Genomic DNA, 23,024 nt, shown 5'->3' with positions numbered 1-23,024 from the left:
ACAGTAAGACTCTGGGTTAAGGACAACATTAGAAATTAAGATTTGGGGTCTTGAACTGAGAGACTTTTATTTTTAAACAAATTAAGTAGAAAACAGCAGCAGCCATCAAAAACAGTCTTGGCTCTAACTGAAGTGGAATTTGAATGTAAATGGTCCTCCTCCCGACCCAAAGGGGTTGAATCCTTGCCACGTGTTCCAGTTCCTGTGGAAAGGGTTGCCCCCACCCTGCTGGCTCTCTGCATCCAGGGGGTCCTCTCCCGCATCAAACTTCCGCCTCATTTCTGAGGGAAACAAAAAGACAAGGTGAAAACACGGCCCAGGAACTGGGACATTAAAACCCCACATCCCCGATGGCCATTTCAGAAAGTCCRCAGGGAAAATGACAACTCGCACTAGCAGCGTTGGGAGGAATCTGACTAGTTACAGATGCACTGATGTTCAAAAGTGTCCTGGAGAGTGACAGAGGAAAGAAAAAAAGGTCCTCAATTCCCTTCAATTCCCTTACAGAACTCAGTAAAGTTTAATTCAAGCAAGTCCTTTAGTTCAGCACAGCAGGAGACAGAATCTGCTTCCGTATGTCTGTCCAACAGGACATAGATGAACCTCAGGGAGTGCCATACTTCAGCCAACTGCATGCCACAACTAAGTGGGAGAGTGAATAAGGAGAAATAACGTGACCAAAAGTGGTAAATGTGGAAGATGGCCTCAAGTAAAACACAGCAGGGCCCTGTGACAACACCCTTGCCAATAAAAGCCCCGGGTCCAGARGACCACAGCATATGAGATCTCATTACCTGGGTCAGTGAGGACTTCCTTGGCAGCTGCTATATCAATAAACTTTTTCTCTGCTTTCTTCTTTTCCTCCTCACTCTGGAAGTTGTCAGGGTGCCACTGGGATGCCAGTTTTCTGTAAGCTTTTATGATTTCTTGCTTTCGAGCATTTCTAGGTGGAAAAATTGTGATAGTTTTGTGGTAAGATAGATCTCATGATCTCTAGTCATTCATGTGCTAAACTACTGAATATACAGGTTTATTTTAAACAGGAAAACAGTTGCTACTGGTTAACCTTGTGCAGATGGCACTCAAGACACTTCATACAAARTCAGAAGAAAACGGTTGCTATATTAAACAAGATATACTCTTTCCTCTATCACCCACTTACTTGCTTTGGAAATATCCCATTAGGATATACAGCAACAGCTGAGCAAGTGCAATAAGAAATTAAAGGTAGCAGAGACACGTGAATGAGAAGTATCATGCAGCACAACAAATTCAGGTCATTACCAGTCTAATAACCAGCTTTCAGGAAAATACCTCAGATATTTCTCACCTTTTTACTCCTAGAATTTTGTAGTAATCTCTTTTCTGTGATTGCTTCAACATCTTCTGGGCTCGTTCGAGGCCCTCACGAATCTGCTGGTCGTTTTCACTATTGGCTTGTGCAGTTTCATAGTCCTTAATAGCTTTTCAGGAGGAGAAAAAAAAAGAATAAAAATTACATGATTTCTTAAACTAAAGCTTCAATCCAAGCCATCTCCAAAATGAAGTTTTGCAATTACAGTCTGTAAATGTCACAATTTTCCAACTTCAACCTGTTAACGTCCYCCCACGCAAATGTGAAACCCGTGGGGCAGAAGTTGCATCTTTCACCTRTATGCTGGGTAGTTTTCTTTCCTTATGTTCCCTATACTTTTTGGAAAGGGAAGAAAGGGAAGGTCACTAGCAGGAGGACAGAACTCTCTTTAGATGCTGCGAAGTCACACGGATTCATACAAAAGCCTCTGGAACCCAGACATAACGGGAGCCAAGCAGCAAGCTTCAGTGACCAGGATCTGAAGAGCCAAGCTCACAGTAAGCCAGTCCTAAACAGTGCTGTGCTACTGAAGGCTGCGTTACACAAAATACATACACTAAAATCTCTCCCAAACTGCAGTCAATCCACATGGTAGAAACACTTCAGTGACAATAAACAGCTTTCAGATATGTGTATGTTTATTTACATAAGATGAAATTTGTAGCACTCTTGGTGAAAAAAACCACAATATGGTGARAAAACACAATAAACCACTGCTTATGCCTACATATAGCAGACAGTTCTATTTTAAATCCTTATTTCAAAGACACGCTCCCCTGCTTCCATTTGCAGAACTGCATTGCTCAGGAATGAAACATCTGATCCCGCTGCAACCTTGTTGGGGTTATTGGAAAATGCAACACGGATTTCCTACGGCTCGACAGCTGCGTACACTCGTACAAACGAAGCACGAGCCTCCTGTTCACGTTCTGAGCTGCTGCGTGAACAGAGACGTGCACTTTCTGCTGCTCTTTTCAAAAGTTTGTCCAGTCAGTGAAAAAAACAAAAGCTGATCCCCGTGTGTGTGCCTAATACGTGCAGCTAGAACTGATGACAACAGTGAGAGCGCGGGGATTTCCTTACGCTGCTTTACTGCCCCGGGAGTTCTGAGCCCAGGGCACTGAATCCGCTCGGTGCAAGGCGGGAGGTCCCACAGGTGCCCCAGGTTTGCTCGGCCTCACGGTGTGTGCCACCAGCCCCAGCCAGCCCTGGGGCACTGGCAGCACCCGCTTCTTCTCCTCTCTTTTCTCTAAGCCGCACTTAAAGCCTGCAAATGTTAAGCAGGTGGTAGCACCTTAAAGGTGCTGCAAAACAACGTAGTGGCACCTTAGTCAGTCCCTATTTTCCTGCGTTGTAGATGGGGCCGTGTAACAATTCTAMAGCACTCTGCCTCCTGGGACACGAGGAATGGCCAAGAGGTCTGGAACAATCCCAGGTGACACTGTTGGCAAGAAAATTCCAAGGAACGGGGAAAAAAACTAAAGCACTCAAAGTTGCACTTAGTCTGGCACTTTCCCTAGGGTTTGCTTTCAGTCGCACAGGGAATCCCAGAGCTGGTCTGAGGGAAAAGCTGCTATCTCTCTCCTTGCTAGTGCTCCTTGGAAGAGGGGCCCTTGGTCCCGCTCAGCAGCGACGCCAGCAGCACCGCTGACTCTCCCTCAACCTGCTGCCAGCGACCGCGTCCGCGCTGCAACCTCTGCAACATGATTCTCCACGACACGAGTAACCTCCAGTGAAGCTTTCCAGGGCTCTCCTCCCTCCAGTCAYTCCTTACCCCATTATCTCCCTCCCAAAACTCAGAAATTCAGTGGGAGTGAATTTCTAAAGTGCTGGCAGCTACTCTTGTTGAGCAAGCAGTATCCTTCCTGAAAGATCCTGGACGCAAGCCCACTCTTTCAACAACAGCTCTGCTGCACAGAGGTGCAAACCACACAAGCTAATCAACACAAATCTAACAGGAGGTATTTGTGTTCAATCTGATTACTGTTGCTGACTGAGCTGAAAGTACAGGATAGAATTTAAGTGCATGTTGAGAGCTTTAGCAACGTTGTCTGCATCTTAAAGGCCCCCCAAATTTGTGTAGCAACTGTGCCTCATTTTACCTTCCTCATACAAGTCTTCTAACAAATAAGCTTCTGCTCTGTCTTTCAAAGCATTCACGTTGGTTGGTTCCAGCTGCAGAACTTCCGTGCACACTTGTATGGCTTCTGTAGCCTGCTGATTCTAAAGAGAAGGAAAACAAAATCCAGAGTGGGGTTTTCTTCTTCTTTCTGAAGACAGACACTTGCAGAGGGACAGGGAAGGAGAATTACCTTTGATAAACAGTGGCAGATCCTTTCTTTGGCACGAGTAGCATAAACGGGGACGTCTGGCTCAGTTTTCATTACAGAATTGTATTTATCGATAGCGTCTTCATATCTGTTTTAACCAGAGATGAGCACAGCATCGTGAAGCTTAATAACTACTTCAGACTGCTGTCAGAGAAATTTAGATTTTCACATCACCATAGCCATGCATCGTGACTATAACAACCTGAGGGGTCTGACACAATGCAGCACTATGAAGAAAACATTCAGCCACTTGAAAAATCCTATTCCCATTCCCCTTTTTTCTGCTGGGAGATACAAGAGGCACTAGGCTGCAAGGACTGTACTACTGGCCTTTTAGGGGCACAGGAAAGAAGAGCTTCCTGACGTCGTCTTGCACCAGGCAGCTGGGTTTTTCTCCACCTTTCTCTTAGCAAGTCCCACAGTAAAACATATTTTGCTGTGGCGGTTTTAAGGTGGCTGAAGTTCAATGGTTAAAAAGATGCATATTAGAAAGTATTACCTGAAAGTGTTAGTGTGTGACCAAACGCTGGCTTCTAGCTCTGGATGGCTCCCTGAAAATGTGCTGACGTTGGGTTAAATGAGTCCCTAGTCTTCAGATTAAAAGCAGTGTGAATCAGCAGTGTGTCACTAAGGCAAAAGTCTAAAGATACGGTCCTGAGCATCTGAGAACTGACAATCATCATCCTCATGGTGCTGCTGCCAGCTTCTCCACCAAGTTAGATGAACAAATATTCAGAATGGGGTTGTACTACATGAGCCAAAACTTATTTTAATGGTAATTTGAGAGCCACATTCACTTAGCYACTTCAGGCAACAGATGCCAAAAGCATCCCTCCAACAGCTCGGAAATGGTGCCTCAGCAGCAATCTTTCTACAGAGCAAACACTTACCTGCCTTCTCTGATGAATTCCTCTGCTGTTTCAATCTGCTTATTGAGCTTCTTCACTTGTTTATAGAGAGAGAAACACTGCTTATGGTCTTGGTCAAGTTTCAGGCACTCCCGGACTTCGCTTTTCACATGGGGAAGGAAAAACAAGGCCACGACACATTATGGAATTTCATACAGAGACACAGTGCAGTATCCACAAGCTACCCAGAACACAGAATGATTTCTGTGCACGCTTGTGAAAAAATTCACCCCAGAACTTAAAGTGAGTGAAAAGAGAAATTCTGCCTGAGTTTCTTCAGGAAACATTTGACATTTGTCACTGCTTTTCATTAGTACAAACTGGCAAGCACTACAAAACTTAAAAGCTTTATTAACAACAGAATAAACAGCAGAAGAAAAACAAGAAAGAATTTCTCTCCAGCGTTGAGCAGATACGATCACTTGTGATTCTCCTGTGCTTTTAGCTTAGTTATATTAGAGCAAACTTATGCACAGGCATATTTTACACTTCCTGAAAAAAAGCTCAGGAAAATCCCCAAACTCCAGGAATATCAGCCAAGTTTTTCAGCCTGATTTTTCACTCTGAAGCTGCTTTAATCAAGCCTCAAGGCAGATGCCCTTTTAAAAAGAGAGGGGTCCAAGCCTCCCCAATGCACTCATTCAGGAATAAAACTTCTGTACTCATACAGAGTCATCATCACATAGTTAAGAGGGGATTTTCAGGAGATACCAAAACATTATGCTATTCTCACAAGGAAAGAAAATGTGGAAGTCATTAAATCTGCAAAGGAAAGAGAAAGGAAATARGAGAAAGAAAAGTTTACCTMCTAAATTTAAGAGCTATAAGACTTTTACCTTTTTCAGTACACCTTATGATGCAAAAAGTAGCATCACAGCAGAATAATGGAACAGGAGAGATGCCTCTTCTTTAATTCTAATCCCATTCTATTATTCAAACAGCTCTCTCAAGTGTATGTATAAAGATCTTAGATCAAGGGGGTCCTTGTGTGATTTCACAAGATGAAGGGGACTATAACCTCCACAGCTGAAATATCCTAAAGAGAGGAACTCTAATGCTTAGGCAACTTGACGAGGTGATATTGATAATGATGAGCATGTATTTTTGCCCAGGTCTAAAATGAAGTCATGCAACTGCTGTCACATGCTGTTTGCACCTACCTGCCAAAAATCTCTCCACCAAAACAAGTTTAGGAAAAACACATTCTTCCAGGAAAGAGAAAAAATAAATAAAAATCATAAGCGCAAGCAACTCTGACAGACTTGCATTATGGCATTCACTTGGAACAAGGTGCCAAAAATATCCCTGTCTGCTCTGCTGGTTCGTAGCCTCGGACAGGGTCAGGTTGAGCCTGGAGCTGCTGCTCCATGAACAACTCAAACACCCCAACACTACCACCACACCATGCAGACAACAGGGCTATTTCAGCTACATCTTCTGTCTCCTTTCTTACTAATACGATACACAGGAAAATTACCTCAGTGACAACTCGTGGTCCCCAAGCTGATAATATATTCGGCTGATTTTATAGAAGGCTTCCGTGTTGTCATTCTTTAATTTGGCAGCAGCTTTCAAGTCACTAATGGCTTTACTTGGCTCCCCTTCTTTTATATAGCACTCGGCTCGAAGTTCGCGCAGCTCTGCATCCCAAACACAAACCTTGAGAAATCGAAACGAAAGCTTGGCTTGGGTCCACAAACACTTCGCTTGCCTCCCCTCCCCAGAAGAAAAACCCCACTTCACTTCGTTTCAATTCATTTCATCTCCTTTCATTTCACCCCCTGCACCAGCAGAAGGCTCAAGCAGCACGTGGCAGCAGCAGCTCTGCTCCCTGGGAGCTGGTAGACACAAAGCAAAGGCCCAAAAGCTTCTTGAGGAGTCAGTGAGCTCAGGCAGGGAGAGCAGCTGCATCCACTGTGTGCCCTGGGACAGGCTGCGGAACCTCAGGGTGAACACACGCCTGCACCTCCCCAAAACAGGGCGGGAATGAGCAGCAGGAGCCAGGCTGCCAGCTCCCCTCGGAAGGCAGGCTGAAGGCGAGCTGCTGCCACGCCAGATGCCACCTCAGTAACTGCATTTTGAAGATTTAGACAAAGTAGCCACGCTGCTTAATGCCAAGGGTAAGCACTCGAGAAAATTCATTTTATAGTATTTACCCATGGCTTTATCATTTGTTTTTAAACCATGGTTTTGGAGAACYAGGCTTTTCTTTGCCGTGCTCCTCTCCATAAGCCAACCTGGGCAGTTTCCTCAGGGCAGGACAGAAGGGCATCGTAAAGCCCAAATCAGCAAYGTTAACTTGCATGTAAAAAGGCAGAGCAGTTAATTGTCATTGAGTATATTGACAATATATTGAATTGTCACTGAAGAGAAGACACAGAGTGCTTAGGGGACTGAGTTATTCACACACAACACATTATCTGACCACCCTGACTGAATGAGGCTCATGCACAAATACAGGTACTAAGCAGGAAGCTGAGACTATGGACAGCTATTTATATTTTGACCTTTCATTAACTTTCTCAACAGAAGAAAGCACCACCCCACAGTGAAGATGTACCTACACAGTATGATATTCAGCATTCATGCTAACCGCCTAAGAAAAACCTAAATAGAAAACATCCCTCCTTTATCTGGCAAAACTTCACTGCTTTTGGAACAAGTTCTGGTTCTTTTGCAACTTCCAAGAACACTGGACCATGGAAGCCGGGCAAGGATAATCAAGGAAGCTACCTAGAAGTGTGGCTGAAGTCACAGCTTTGGCTACAGTGACCTATTGCTCTAGCTTAGCTGCAGCTCGTGCTCAGCCTTCTCCACTTGCCAACTTGATCAGCGACCGCTACCGAGCCATTCGGACCRAGCGTTTCCACACTGGAGAAGCAGAGGCTCTGGTAGGAGCACACGGGTGCCACAGGGAAGCCCCTGCTCCTCTCGGCAGCCCCGCGGGGCCTCGCACTTACTGCCAGGATCTCGTCCAGCAGAGAAATGGCACGTCCGTAGTCCTCGTGCTGGTGGGCAGCCCGGGCCTGCGCGTGCAGGCGCTGCAGCTCGTCCGACCTGCTYAGCTGCGACTGCGCTTCCTTCTCCTCCGTGCTGCTGGGGCTGGATCTGAGCTGCGGGCAGCAACCACAAGACACACTGAACTCACCCACCCCAGCCTCGTTCAAGCAGCTCCCCAYTATTGATGACGGTATCCTTGAAACCCGACTGAAGCCGTAAAGCAACATTGGTTTTAAAAACCCACTGGAGACATTTTCAACTCCAAAACTCACAGMAAAAGTAGTCTGGGCTTTTGCACAGGTTGTCAAGAAACAGAGAACCCCYAATTCCTCCCCTCCGGCCCTTGACCAATTCCCACTGCACACAACAACCGGGCCCTCCTGGAAGTCCGCGGCCTCCTCAGCTCCCACCTTACTCACTCCTCTCTCTGCAGAGGACTATTAATCACGGGATTTCGCGGGGCCGTTTACCAAGTCCATCCACACATTACACCCGAACAAGGCACAGTTCTCACASACAGCTCTGATACCACCCAGGAGGCCAAAAGGGGCCAGGAAAAATCTCTTCTACCCCCTTGTAGAACTCAGACATCATTTGTAGAATTAGTGCAGCTTGAGCAAGGCTCTGGCTTCCCCCTTGCACTGATCAGAGTGTCTGCCAGAGCGTTTTAAAGGAAGGATCAGCAGGATTTCCACTCTTTTTTTATTATTAAACTTGCATGATGTTGCATTTTAAACACGTAACTTCTTCTAAAATTAGACTTCCTCGGAGTCACGCAGTACTTACCTTCCTCCTTTACCCTGARGATGCCTTCCTATACTTTTTTCCCCTCACCAGCAAGTTCTTCAAATGCTCATATTAAGTCGATAGCATAATGTAACATAATGTAACATAAGAGCAGCCCTAAGAACTACTTTAACAAGATGTCCCCCAGTTYTAACGCTTTAACAGAGGAAAGCAAAAAGGAAAGTGGAGCAAACGCAAGCCTAAATGTAACATCGAAAACATGCACAGATCCCATCTCTGCCTTAGATTCTCCATCTCCATTAATTAGCCAAAAATCAAGTTGTTTTTTGCCAAAAAAATCAAACTTCAAAATTCAGAATTTACAATTTTTTTTACCGACTCAAAAATCAACCTTTACAAAAATCACATTGTTTTTAAACCCGYAATTTCTTTTACTTCCCTCACACCTTTTCTCTCTCAGCAGTAGAAGGGGAGTACGACTGGAGTTTCCYTTTGTAGCCTGGTGCACAGCAGGCATCTCAAAAGTGTTTCTGGTTTAAGTAAAAAATCTGCAAGGTTGTCACTGCTGCGTGTATTTTCTGAGGCCAGCAGCACAGCCAAACTGCTGCAYTGCTCTTTTAAAAAGTTGCAGGACTCCAAAACCAACATATTTTTGACCACTATAACTGAGCAATTATTTAAATGCATTCAYTGAAATAAACAAAAATGTTCATAAATATGCTCATCTTACTATGCATCCACCCACCACGTGGCTGAARCCTTGACCTCCCTTTTGAGTCCTCCCATCAACAACCAAGATCGTCGGTCTGACTCTCCTAAACACCCCAAAAATATCACTTTCCATCATTCTTTCCCTTGCCTTGATCATTCCAGGAAAACACTGCGCTGCTAGGAATCTCAGTATGTTTCCGGTCACTTATTTGCAACAACAACAAAAATAATCAGTGTAATATGTAAAACAAATGCCATAGGGRTTATCAGAACTCCCACAGAGCCATTTGGGTGAAACATCCTGGATAATTTTAGGTGGCACAAAACCTTGCAGTAACAGAGCAAAGGAAAATCTTTCCAGCACTCATTCCAGCCACCACTCAGAGCCGAGAGCTTGTGTGCTACAGGCATGATGAAAATACAAACTCAGCAGAAGCTTTTATTAAGTGATTGGTACTTTACCATGACACACTAATCCATAATGTAAATAAAGGAAGAAGAAAAAGAAAAAGGGAGAGGAAAAAAAAAGCCAAAACAAAAAATTGTTCATTAAGTATTTAAGCACCTAGGAAAAAAAAGCTGGAGATATGGTTTAATATTCTTGCACTGGTTGACTTTAAACTTTTTCTGCTCTTTTGCCTGTGACTGTCGCATCACAGCCGACAGCTCCACTGCAATTCAGTTTATTCCCTATTCCCCCCCTGGAATGTGAAACTTGAGGGCAACGAGTCGAAGCAACCGCGTGCACCTTGGCAGGCCCCGGGGAAGCCAAAGAACAAGCACCAAGTGCCCTACGCTGCTAGGAACGGAGCAAAGGATTAACATCAACAAATAAAAACTACGCCAGCTGAATGAATACAGGCCTAAGAAACATCTAATAGTCCATGTGTGAAAGAGTCTCTTTCCATCTCCCAGAAAACGCCAAGGAAGCAAAGCTGTCTCAGCCGTGAGGGCGTGAGAGGGGACAGGGAGGGCAGGGGCGCGTACGCTGCGCACCCACGTGTGGAAAGGCAGCTCGGGGCACCGGCTGCCTGAGCAGCGGCAGAAAAGAACACCAAAATCCCACTYTTTGGCTACCAAAAGAATGTCCAGTGTGGCAGAAAATTCATCTTAATGGCAGAACGTAAGACAAGAAATCTTCCTAACAGGCAACCAGTTGCTTGGCATTTTCGCGGCTCCCTCATCCAGGTCACACCACATCCTGTCGGCAGGTAGCAAAGGCAGGGGAAACAAACAAACACCCTCTAAAAAGCAACCAAGGTTGCTCCTTCACCAAGGTTGCTTTTTAGTGAATGTCTTTATTACTGACCATCAGCGTTCATTAAATTAACAAATATTTAAAGACATCAGTGAATATCTTTATTACTGAGTCTCTACCACAGCTTTATTTTMTAATTTAAAGAGTAATCTCAGTGTACGGGGTGAACAGTCCAAATAGAACCCCCAGTTTTCTGCAAGCCAGCAAGACTAAAGAGAATGAAGTGGAGATCCTCATTTTACTGGGAGACCTTCAGAAGCATTTGAATTCCCATTTTCTTCACTCCCAGTGAGGAAGCTGGTTTCCTTCTTGACTTCTGTCAAACTCAGGACTTGACAGAAAATTTTACACCGTTTACCTTGCAAAWACCTTCTTGCAGATGTGCTGTGCAGCAATTCACTTCATCAAATGCAGATTTTTTTGGCACCTAGAAAGTGTTTAGTTCATTCCTACCCAAAGAAATGGAAACCACACATATGGCAGGCTTGCAATTGCAGTTAAATACCCAGCATTTACAAGTTTTCTGCTGAGAAAAGCATTATTTGAGAAACAACTTAAAAGAATCCTCAACCCTGCCACACTTCATTATATTTCATAATTTTGTCAATATGACTTTCTAACAGTACACACAAGAGCTATAAACACAACACAGTGATGCTATTGCTTAAGAAAACACTTAACTGGAATCACAGCAGTGACAAAAAATTGCAGCTGAAGTGACAGCAGATAAACTACACGTGATCTACTGGCATTTGGTGYTGGATGCAGCTACCCTGAGGACACAGGTGCCAGTTTGAACTAATTTAATTATCTGACGAGCTGCAGCGTGCTCTGCTCGCACGGATCTTGCCCTTAAAGCCTCCGGATGAGCAATTTGTCCTTTATTTAATGAAGCTTCACAGTGTTCTGCATTCCCACGCTAAGGAAAGATCCTCAAACACAGAAAACTCAGGCAGGGTCACAGCACTGGAAACCCTGAACACGGAGCATGCGCCTGTTTGCTGAGGCTGGTCAGGACTTTCTGCTTCAGGATCCCTTTTTTGCCTCTCCCCTCTCAGCTCTTCCCAAGGCTCAGAAGGAGAGTGTGCGAACACCAGTAAGCTCACAGCCTTGCCATGGACCCCTCTTGCTCCCAGGTACATAATCCCACAGCTTCCCCTGCACCGGCTCTGAATATCTGGCTTCTCGTATAGGCAACTCAGCTGCAGCATYTGTGCCACTGCACATAATATATACGGACACTAACAACAAATATTCTTAATATTTTTTTCAAGCTACTATTTTTTAAGAAACCCCAGAGTGCAGTTTTCTGATAAACCAACTTGTTTATACTCCAGGTGGCTTGCAGTGAAGCAGTGCTACTCATATGGGCAGGCACCTACAAATCCTGCAGCTGTTTGTTTTTCACCGTGGTGAACACGCAGACAACGAAAACAGACTGATGAGACTTGTGAAAAGCACTGGGGAGGGCTGAGGGAAAGCCCAAGGCTTGTGTTATTCACAAGGCAAGCGCCCACAACCTCAGGGTCACGGCACAGAGGAGAATTCTGCACCAGCAGAGAGGCCCCTTAGGCAGCACAGCCGCAGCTTTAGATTGATGGTGGAAAGGAAGTAGTGAAACACCTCTCTGCCTTCAGTAAGGAAGCAATGGATGAGCACATTACCACAGAGGAAATTATTTGGGAAGAATCTACTAATTGTAGCCCAAATCTCCCTTTTTAAAACAAGAAAACCTCACAGATACCCAACCTGGCCTCGCTGAGCCCCTCGCCTACTGTCCTAGAAGTTAACCTGACCAGAAGGTGTCTTTTGCCTCCACCTAGGGCAGGGTCATCACAACCCACACCACGAGCTCTGGAAAAGCGCTTGGAAAAGCTCTTGGAAAGGCTCCCCCCGCAGCAGAGGATCCCCCGGTCGGTCGGGAGCTTCCCTGGTGCTCGGGGCCTCGGTCTCGGCCGACCCCTAGCGGCGCTCAGGGCGGCTCTCTGTGCTCCCCGCTCGGAAGCGCTTGTGGAATGTTTGGCTGTGCAAGCCTGGCTCCCTTGGAAGCGGGAATCTCAGCTTACACTGCTTGTTGCCAGGAACTGCAACAGCGAGGGAAAAAAAAAAAAAAAGAAGAAAAAGAAGAAAAAAAGAGGAATTTAAAAGGAATATGACAGCTGGCCCCTTTCCAGGCTTCCCAGTGGCACAGGCAGAACCTCGGGCCTGATGCAGAGTCCAGCAGCCACCTCCTCCTGGGGGCTTTTACAAGAGGGGCACTAAGGGCGGGCAGGCAGTTCTGGCACCACATGCAGTGGCAGGAGGCTGCCAGCAGCTCCCGCCTCCTTTTCCGAGGGCCTTCCTGAGCACAGTGTGCCAGCATGCCTTTTATTTCCCTAGGGGAAGGAGGAAAAAAAAAAAAAGCTTAAAAACAAAGGGTTTCTTTGAAGGAGGCCTTAGATGGGAATGTTGATGTGCCCTCAAAGCGGCCCTGTTGACTTGATCACTCAGAAGCCACGAGCCAGCAGGGCACGAGTCSGAGCAAAGCGAGCGGGGCAGGAGCAGGGAAGCACCGGCACCGCTGGCACAGAGCGGCTCAGGCCGAGGGTTCGGGCCCCTGTGTGTGACACACGCACGCCAGGGATGCCCACGTCAGTCTCACCAGCCCGTGTTCACAAAGTGCCGAGCTGCAGGGCACACGGAGGGGCCCAYCCGAGTCACCTCGCCTGCACTGGGGGGATTCACTTCAGCCAGCAGGGAAGGCCGTGCCCTGACAAACCCTGCAACACCCAGGGGCAGGGGAGGGAGCATTCGCTGACAGCTCATTGCACCAGTCCCTGCAAAGTTCCCACGGGTAGCAGGAGTTATACTGGCTCTCCTGCACACAAGGAACTCCCAACAGCCTCCTCCTACCTCTCTGTCCTTGAGTGGTCCAAGTAGAGCTATGATACAGGACTGAACTTGCCCACTCTGGTGTGATTTCTCCAACTCAGAATGGGGAGGACTCTAAAATCCGATCTCCTCCCTTAAAAATCAACACCTGACAAATAGAAAAAAAAAATCCAGTGAAATCACACGAGAGATAATACATCCACTAGCATCCAAAGGCACGGAGCCTACTCCTGGGAATGCTGGCTTCCACAGGAATGAGTCCATCTCCTCTACACAACTATTTGCTTCAGGAAAAGATTAACACAGAAGTAAGAGCTGTCATATTAAAATAATCCAAAAAAAAAAAATTCCCGATTCATTCTTGTGGGCCTGTATCATCCTCAGAAGCATCCACACTGAAAACCTGCACAGTAAGGGGATGATTTTTCTTCAAAATAGGGAGAATTCCCTTACATTAAAAAAAAAAAAAAAAAAAAAAAAAAAAAGAGAGATGAGATTTTAGCTCTGGCTTCAGACACTTGTTTGCACACTAGATGTCTAATCTCTTCCTCTAGTCAGTGGATATCCTGCCAGGACAGTCAGAACCTGGACTGCTATTCAGGTCCTCACCTACATTCACATCTAAAGGGATTGCCAGAGTACTTTAAAAAGAAAAAAAAGAAAAAAAAAAGACACTTAAAGCACTGGGATAGCAATGAGATCATCAGAAAAAAAATAGAGGGGAAACAGAGGGAATTTGTTCACTGGTCACCTATACACTTATTTTACTTAAAGATGCAAGACAAGAAAAAGAACACTAGCATATTATTTTAAATACTGTCTTACTTTGCTTAGACTGTATTTAACTAAAGATTGAGCCCTTCTCAAAGAATAAGGCACATGACATATTTTGAAGTTCATGAGCAACATTGTGCATAGAACCAAAGAGAAAGAAGCCATGACTTAGGGCCAGCCTGGTATCTCTGCACTAGTCATCCTCTCAGAGGCAGCCCTGGGCTCCTTCAGCAGATTTAAAACTCGGCTAAACCAAGGAGTGAAACCGTTTGTGGACCGAAGGTAGAAATCCTAAGTTTCYGCAGCTGGTTTGGATCAGAGAAGCTTTTCCACACATGCTGTTAAACTAGAAATACTCTGAGGAGGAGGATCTGCAGAGACACACACACAGGCTCAGCATCAACAYGAGCATCCTGTACCTGCTGCTGCAGCGACCAGCTAGCCGGGGCTGACTGATACCCTCCCACAGCAGCACACAGCAGAGCTGCCCTGGTTTATCTCGAAGGGCTGCAAACCACTCTGGGGTTGTCTTACATATACTCTTTTAATGATGTACTGTTTCCCATCAGATATCAGCAAACTGCACTACAGAGCTGCTTTCTGACACACTTCAAATAAAGCCAACAGGGCTTGTTTTAAATGTATAGCTACATTTAAAAATTCTGTTTATTTTRGCACAGGGGACAGGCAAGCTGTTCAACAAAGCAGCAACTCCTGAAGAGCAAACAAGGGTAAGAACGAATGCTATGTGCAATACCCATTGTGGACCTATGGAAGCTCTGGGTGCTTCCTGGCGCCGAAGGGAAAGTTCTGGTCATGCCTTCCTGGCCCTGGGGAGCTGCTCTGCAGACAGCAGGGATGCACCCGGATGCCGCTTGGGTTCAGCCAAGGCCAACATGAGACCTCAGCTCAGAACTCAGGTTTAAAAGCAGTGCCGTGGCTCGGCTTAGGCCTCCAACTTACCACATTTTTAAAGTCATCCTCTGCTTCATCGAATTTGCCTTGCTTGAGCAGTAAGTGCCCTCTCTGCAGTCTTGCCTGAAATTAAAAGAAAAGTTATTTTTATTTGTAAATTGGAATACAGGAAAGTATGAAAGTAAGTTAATAGAAACTCATTAAGCTTTTAATAAAAAGGTTTATATTTACTAGAAGCTAAAAGCTGAATCAGAGATGACAACAGCTTTGCTTTGCCTTATCAATTCAACATATTTTATTAGGCCTCTCTGATGTAATCTAAATAGGACATGCCACTGCAAATGCATATAAGAGATAAGGGAGAAAATAAATCAGACAGAATCTGATGCTGGAGTGTTCTCCAAGTAGTGGGGCAGCCCCTGCTCCCTATATGGTGAGCAGAAATGAGCAAGTCTCTTAAGAAGGTAGTGATATTAGGACAGGTCCTATGGAAAAGGGATGTCTCAAATATGGATTAGGACAAAAGAAAGCAGAGGCCCCTGTTCCTCCCTTCTCTGAGGGCACAGACTTGACAACTGAGGGGAAAACGGCTACAAGTGAGCAAAGGAAACCATTCAATAAAGATCTATYGGAAACATGAACTCCTTATTAGTTATTAGAATAACTGGCTGGACTGTTCTTAAGTTCCAGGACTTGCCATTGCTATTTTTCCCATTTAAAGCCTCCTGTACTTTGTTTAGCAAAATGTGAAAAACGCCCTTCTTCGAAGGAACTTTTCCATGCTTGAGCAATTTTCAATTCCAGGCATACTCACCGATGTGAAGTCCTGCTTTAATTCAACCACTTTACTTAAATCACGAATTGCTGCTTTCGATTTGCCCATGGCTAAGTACACGGTGGCTCTTCTGTAATAAGCAATGTAGTTATCTGAGTCTCCCTCTGCAAGCGAAGGAGCAGTAATCAGAACACTGTCTCAAAGCAATTGAACTTTTGGATACAGCTGAACTGCAATGACTAAAAACACATTACTTGAGTTTTGAGCCACTGGGAAAAGGTATTTTATCAATAGAACATTTGTTCCAAGTAGTATTTCTAATACAGTTTGATTACAACAATGTCGATAACAGAAACACAGCAAATTCCAAATAAGAAAGAGTTTTGAAGGTGAAGCGTGGACAGGGTTTGTATAGGAAGAAAAAAACAAAACAATCCCCACCAACACCCATTGCCGAATACTAAGCCTTTATCTCCAAGTGCAGGCCCTCTTTTGAAGCRTGCTAATCCACCATTCTCCTTCCCGGGCCCTGTCCATCACAGRGGACACAAACAATTCCCCAAAGAACCAATCTGTGTTAACCCCAGTATGGTTACAGATGCAAAAWCCCTTTATATCTATCTTTTAAGATAGTAGCACCCTCTTTATTTAATATGAAGTGGGCAACAAAAGCCTATCTTAATGAGAGTCAAAAACATGAGCAGTATCTAAACTAGAAGGCCAGCTTCAAAGGTAACAAATTCTGTTGCTGGTTGAACTTCAAGATTCAGCAATTTTCATGCTTTCCAGGCCAGCACATCGGCACATACCCCTACAGGAGGGAAACATGAGCCTCTGGAAGGCAAAATTCAGACTACTGTGMTGTTTTTCTGTATGTTTTCTCCTCTATGTTGTACTTCAAACAAGCAGGTGACAAGTGACAGTGGCTTCTGAGGGGTGGAGGGAGTGGGAAGGGCAGTGAAAGAAGTTGGGCCATCTGAACAGGCAGACACAGCACAAGACAGTCAACTTTTTTATTGCACTATTAAAAAGAATTTGTAGAGAAAAGGCTCAGATCTATGGATGGATATGGCTCTTCCTCACAKCATTTGAGCTTAAAGGCCAACTTCAAAACAAAGGGAAAAAACAGCACTGCCAAAACACTGAGCTTCACAACCAACCGTCTTTATAACCAACGCACCGGTTCAAGTTGCACTATAAAAAGGTACCTACTTTCTTTCTCTACCATCTTTCAGCTATCAGAGTACTAATGTCCTGCGTGAAGGCTTTGCTAAAGCCCCCAAAGATGCATGTCACCTTGTAAGCTAAATGTCAGCTGTGTTAAAATGTTGCCATCTTCAAAACAAAGAACAAGCCGGCACTGAGTCCTACTGTATAAAAGTGTAGGCTAGGCACAAATTAATAGCTGAAATTAGGGAACTTAATGTGTGCAGGATGAGAGAAGACAGGAAAGAGCTAACTCAGAAAGTATGTCCCAGCACCAGGAATGATGCCCCTGCTGACAGACAGAAGTGTTTTCACTCAGAGTTCCCCAGGAACAGTGATGATTGGGGATTCATACTTACCAAGGGAGAAGAAATAAACCATCAACTTAGTGGGATTAAAAAAAAAAAAGGGTTTAAAAATAAAAAGAAAAAAATAAAAATGGACAGGACCTCCAGCAGCTTAGATGTGAGGCCAGGCCTAAAAAAGGCTATTTACCTCATGTATGCTGTGATGTCATACAGATAAAAAGAAGTTTCTTCTCATCTCTCCTAAAAACACAGTACGTAGGCTACGCTTAATCTCTTTTCAGAGAGGCAAAGCACAAAAAGCAGTGTGATGAAGGTTCAGGCCAGGGGCCTCAACACAACTTTGAACTAAGCCTCCCAGCAAGGTAGGTAGGGAGCCTTCCTCACACCTCCTCGCTCATCCCACCTCCAAGCACTCCCTCCTTTGGAGCACCACCAGCATTCGTGTGCTGCAAGCTGTTCACTGACTCCAAGTTAAGGCTTCCAAAGCAAAAATAAAGCAATGAAATACATGGTTAACATGAATTCCACTCAGATCATACAGGAAGCTTTGCCAGCAACACAAGAAGAAAAAGGAGTATTTCTCTAGCATAGAGGACAGAGATGTTCCCCTTTTCACTCCCCTGACGTACGCAAAGTTGATGTTGGGGAGCTTAATGGAAATACTAGGAGCTCAGGATCAGCGTGTTGTTTCCTTTCCATTTTTAYAACATGGCATAAATAGAAGAGTCTCAACAGTGGGACTGATTACTGTGCATCACCTCAATGTTTATTCTCCTACAGAGAAGACCCTGCACCTGTATATACACAGGTGCCACTGTCCGCTTCTGTTTCAATTCAAACACTCAATGCAGCAGAACTGCTTTAAAATTTATACAAGACATATTTAATCATCAGTTTGCTGAAAACTCAAAACACCTGAATTCATTCACTAGCTGTTAATTACAATTAATTACAAAGCACTCTTCACTGCCAGCTTGTTATCTCAAGCTTATAGGATCCTTTTAATTGAGCTTATTGCCCACTATACAATTTTAAAAAGTAACACCTTCTAATACTTGTAGTGGAGCTGGAGAATAAGAAAGCAGGGACAAACTCCTCCATTCAAAGCAAAGTCTGAAAAACTTTATAAAGATGAAATCTATTCTTGACAACACAGGGAGCACCTCATCAGGTGGCAACACAGTCTGCTTCCAGACAAGACCTGGTGTTCATGTTGCTTATTTAGTAGTTTCTTTCACAAAAACGAAGCGTGAACCTACTCCTGCACCTCTGCTGAACCGCTGCAATAACGTGTCACTATTTCTGTGACTCATGCACTGTAAAYTGTAAGCAAAAAGCAACTTAACAAAGCAAATTCTAGGGAATAAGAGGTATTTCAGTGCTACAGTCGCAATACGTACCRATAGCTGCGTGGAAGTGAGACAAAGCATCTGCCAGCTGTCCAGCAGCCAAGAGCTTCTTTCCCATTTCGAGCTGTTTTTCCACTTCTGCATTTATTCCACATTCAGCTCCTTAAAGAAAAAAAAAAGAATATTTTGATTGATGAGTTTAATTATACTGAAATCCACATGATAAAAATAAGCGTTGGTTAAAAAAGTCACACTGTCTTGCATTACAACAACCTGTAGCCTAAAAACCTGCCAATATGTTTTCCTTTCCCCAAGAGGATATCAAAGTGGATAAACACTGTAGTGAACCTTATTATAAACAGCAGCTTTAATGTACACAATTAGAATTTTCACTCTCTTTTATGAGTATGGAAACCACACCAAAATGGCACGTTTCAGAAATGCTGGTATTCTGAAACTAATACATTGCTGCTGCTCAACCATCAAGGCAAGGAAGACTGTTCAGAAAAAAAAAAAAGTGGTGAAATCACTGAAATTAGGAATTCTGCCATGGAGGAAATCAAAAAATTCAACACTGTGCTAATTAAAAGAAAGCTTATTAAACCTTCTCACACTCAAAGTACATTAATTTTTTTTTTCACTACAAATATTTTTATTTAATTTCTGACCAGTAAGTCATTAAGATTTTGGAACTAGCAGCTTTCAGCAGTTGAGATTTCATTTTTATGTTCCCTTCCCACTCATTAAAACAGTTCATCATTTTTTAAATTCCACGTCACATAAAAAAACCACTAAGCAGCCTGTATTAAAATGAAGAAAACACTCTGTATCCACTGAAAAGAGCTACATTTGTTACATATTGTTGGTAATTCAACAAACCCTGGATTCAAGGGCTTCCATTCCATTGTTTGCTTTACAATCAGGACAGTAAACAAATCCCACCCGCCCCCTTTTCAAGTTAATGCAACTGACTTCACAAATATGTAAACTAAGTCATAAAGCTTTTGTTTAAATGGGCAAAGCTAAGACAGCAGTATTATTCATACCCTCTTAGGAATCTTATTAAGTTATAGGTTTCAATATCCATYCCAAGTGCAAACAGGTGAATAAAATAAAAATAGCTCCACTGACAGTGGTACAGAAGAATTCTTGGCTGTACTAGAAACAGAGTACTCCACGTTTAAGGTAGCTTTTACGTGAATGTTCACTTTTCAGAAATATGGACTTTCTCATTTGCCACCTTAGTTTTTGCTTCTGGCCCAGCTTAGTTTTGATCATTGTGTAGTACAAGGTCTGTCTTTTAAAAGAAATATTGGGGGGAAAAAAGACTGAAAATAATAATAATAAAAAGAATAAGTTGGGGGGAAAGAGGAACAACAGACAAAACTGTTGACTGGCTTTGGATTCACATATTTCTGTTTGAAATCTTTAAAACTTTATCTATTTGGAATGGCACATTTAATCTTCCCACTGAAACTGGGCTGCAAATTACATGTTGAGGAAGGAGAAGAGACAGAGCTAACAAAAAGGCACCTTTCATTCACGTAAACTCAATATTCCAACCCCATGGAGCCTGTGTCTCCAGAGGAGCCTCCTTGTGTCAGCTCTGGTTGCAGGAGGACAGCTCGAAGAGCACAGTTTGCACAGGGAGATGCACGAGCACCGCTCGGTGCCTTTCACACACATTACATTCAATACAGGTTTACAGTTACATAAGCCATTAGGCAAGTCAGACATTTCYTCCCCTTGAAAACACTGTAGATAATAGTGGCAAATAAGAGAGGAGAAACACAAGTATTAGCAGCGATCTGGCAAGCAGAGCACCGGATAACCAAGCAGGCAGCGTAGGGTAAGGGCAACAACGGGGGCAAGGAGGTAACGTGTGAAGGGCTGTGGGGTCCCTGATCCCTGCAGAACAAGTTCCCCTCCCCTAGGAAAAAGCAGCCCCCAAATCAGCGCTCTTCCCAGCAGATACACAGAGATTAAGGTGCCAGATATCAAAGATCCAGCGGCACAGCTGAAACTGTGTTTGCTCCAGTTAGGAGCAAAGAGAGGAAGCATAGCTAAGACAGGAAACTCGTGCTAAAGATACATGAGCACAGCATTTATTATTTTTAGAACTTCTAAGTATTTTAATTTGAATAGCATTATTTCTAATAGCTGAGTTTTAATTATTTTTAAAATAATTTGTTTAATAAAAAATAACAAATTTGAATTATTACTTTATTATTTAAGTTATAATTTAAGGTTAAAGTGCCGTATTCACCCCAGCCTCAGAATACTACCTACAAGAGCCCTATCTATCAACTCAAGTCGAATTTCCTGAAGAAGCTCAGGCTCCAAAGCCTGATGCAGGAACGGAACAGCCAAAAAACTCCGAGAAAGGAAATGGTGCCTGCCCTGACACCCAACGAGGAGCCAGTGAGAAGGCAGGGCAGTGACACACACAGGCAGCTAACCTGTGTTGCCAGTTAAATTGACTCACTGCAAATAAAAACCTACCAGGAAGTCATAATTTATCAGAATAACTGGGGCTAATATATTGCTACATAAGTATATGAACTCCAGCTGTATTCTCATATAACAGCCAAACCCACGACATATAAAACCTCAGGAAAACTCTGCAATTTCACCTATTCCAAGTTTCCCATTTGACTCACATTCCTCTCATTTCCTATAAATTTCTCCTCTATTAAGAAAAAAAATATATATTTTTTAGAAAGCTTGTCCCTGAGCTGGGCAAGAAGCCTTTGAAAATGAGTAAAACAAATCATAACCGTGTACCAGAAAGGCTTGACACAAAGTCACAGACGAGCAGCACACACACCACTCAGCTGGAACTGCAGCCTTTTAAATTTCCTTCCTACTCGCCCCCCCTATTTTTTTTTTTTTTAAATCCTAACGGAGTGGGACRGTAAAGCCTGCTGCTCGTTGCTTAGCACTAGGGCACTACCCTGCACTCTCCTACTCTAAGGCTGCGGCTATTTTTGAGCAGGTCCGGGCTCCGCGTGCGCACGGGCCCGCGCGCTCCTCTCGAGCCCGACACCAAAGCAAACACGAGTTGGGCAATCAGCGAGCTCCAGGCGCAGCGTGAAAGGGCTCATGTGCGGCCTGAGAGCACAGCAGCTTCCCTTGCTCCACCCCTAGTAAGCTGTGTGTAATTTCAGTCCACATATTGTATTTCCTTCTATTACTAGGAAGGCAAGGGGGAAGAGAAACCACACTCCTCCCATGTGGTCTTGCTGCAGCGAGGCTGGACAGCCACCCGGCAGGCAGAAGCTCCGCAGGAGGCSATGGGCGTCTGCGAGAGCCTGTTCAGCAGGCAGAAGTTCTCCAGGAGGAGAAATCTGAGACATGACAGCACAGGGTGAGCTGCAACCTGCTCCACCAACATGCAAGGCCAAGGTTTTTACTGAGCTCATGCACCAGCCAGCAACAAATGAAGTTTTTGTAAACGTTGAATCTAAGGCTCAAGGCTAATATGGGCTCCCTTGTCCCACAGGTTCACAGTGGAGGCTTCTACTATCAAGACAGCAGGCCTCATAATACAACAGTGAATTTTAAGGCCTTTGAGTTTAAAGCCCAGTAATGCTTAGGGAAAAAAAAAAAAAAAAAAAAGGTGGATTCTTGAATTGAAATACCACAAGCAAATCTGAATCTTTTAACTGATGTTCTGAGGATACGACCTCATAAAATAAGACAGGGAAGAAATAAATAAATATTAGAGGTACGCTTCTAATACTGTTGCTCTCTCTCAAAACACATTTGCTAAACTATCCAAGTTTGGTTTAGAAAATGTAACCCAAATCAGGGAATGGGCCTTACGTAACTCCACAAAGTCATTAACTTGCTCATTTAGAGAGAACGTAGTTGGAAGAGGTCAGAACTTCTGACTCAGGACTCCCCAGCAGGAACACCATTGCGGGAGCCTTTTTAAGTCTATTTTGACCTCGATTCTGWTTTCTCCTCCAAGAGCAGCGCAGCGCAGACCCGGCTGTGCTACGCTCCATGCCTGCTGCCACTGCAACTTTCTCTCCTTTACCTTCCAGGGGCGTTTCCAGCGCCCCGCCACACTAGCTGCAGGTATTCGGAGCAGCAACAGTTTCAGCTCCATCTCCGTCCACCTCCAGCCATGCCAGGGTGCTGCCCAAGGGCAGCCCTGCTCCTGTGCAAGGGCTCGGGGCTCCCCAGGAGCTGGTGAACCTCAGCCCGGCTATACAGGTGCTGCTGACAAGTTACTCCGACTGCAAACCGGTTGCACAAGGCGCAGATAAGCTGCTCTGCTGCCTTKCAAGCACTCGTGGTGGTAAAATCACAAAGTAATAAATAACAACCGAATGAAGTGGACCATCGCAAGCCACAGCAAATTTGCAGGTGAGGCACTGACAACAGCTGTGGGTTATGGAGACCAAGGAAAACGAAATAAATAAGCAAACGCACAGAGTTTTAAACCGCAGACTGCGTGGCAGCGATGATGACGCTTGGGGCCAGCCCGAGCTTCCCGGGAGCTTCCCGGGA

At 44.4% G+C, this 23,024-nt stretch overlaps 1 protein-coding gene across 1 annotated transcript; it reads right to left on the bottom strand.

The window, feature by feature from the left end:
• Nucleotides 1-22,620, bottom strand: DNAJC3 (DnaJ heat shock protein family (Hsp40) member C3). The gene is made up of 13 exons (XM_026040467.1): nucleotides 22,549-22,620; nucleotides 20,792-20,852; nucleotides 18,558-18,668; nucleotides 15,683-15,807; nucleotides 14,917-14,991; nucleotides 7,553-7,705; nucleotides 6,070-6,251; nucleotides 4,575-4,694; nucleotides 3,667-3,772; nucleotides 3,457-3,577; nucleotides 1,331-1,463; nucleotides 795-943; nucleotides 1-281 (listed from the first exon to the last, which is right to left on the bottom strand). Exons 1-13 carry the CDS (start codon nucleotides 22,618-22,620, stop codon nucleotides 124-126), a joined length of 1,566 nt encoding a protein of 521 aa, XP_025896252.1. The 3' UTR covers nucleotides 1-123.
• Between the last annotated feature and the right edge of the window lie 404 nt (nucleotides 22,621-23,024).

The sequence above is a fragment of the Nothoprocta perdicaria genome, unplaced genomic scaffold, assembly GCF_003342845.1.
Source record: "Nothoprocta perdicaria isolate Ctin4 unplaced genomic scaffold, notPer1 scaffold_259, whole genome shotgun sequence".
Lineage (NCBI taxonomy): Eukaryota > Metazoa > Chordata > Aves > Tinamiformes > Tinamidae > Nothoprocta > Nothoprocta perdicaria.
The sequence above is the reverse complement of the archived record's forward strand: the minus strand, read 5'-3'. Positions and strand labels throughout refer to the sequence as shown.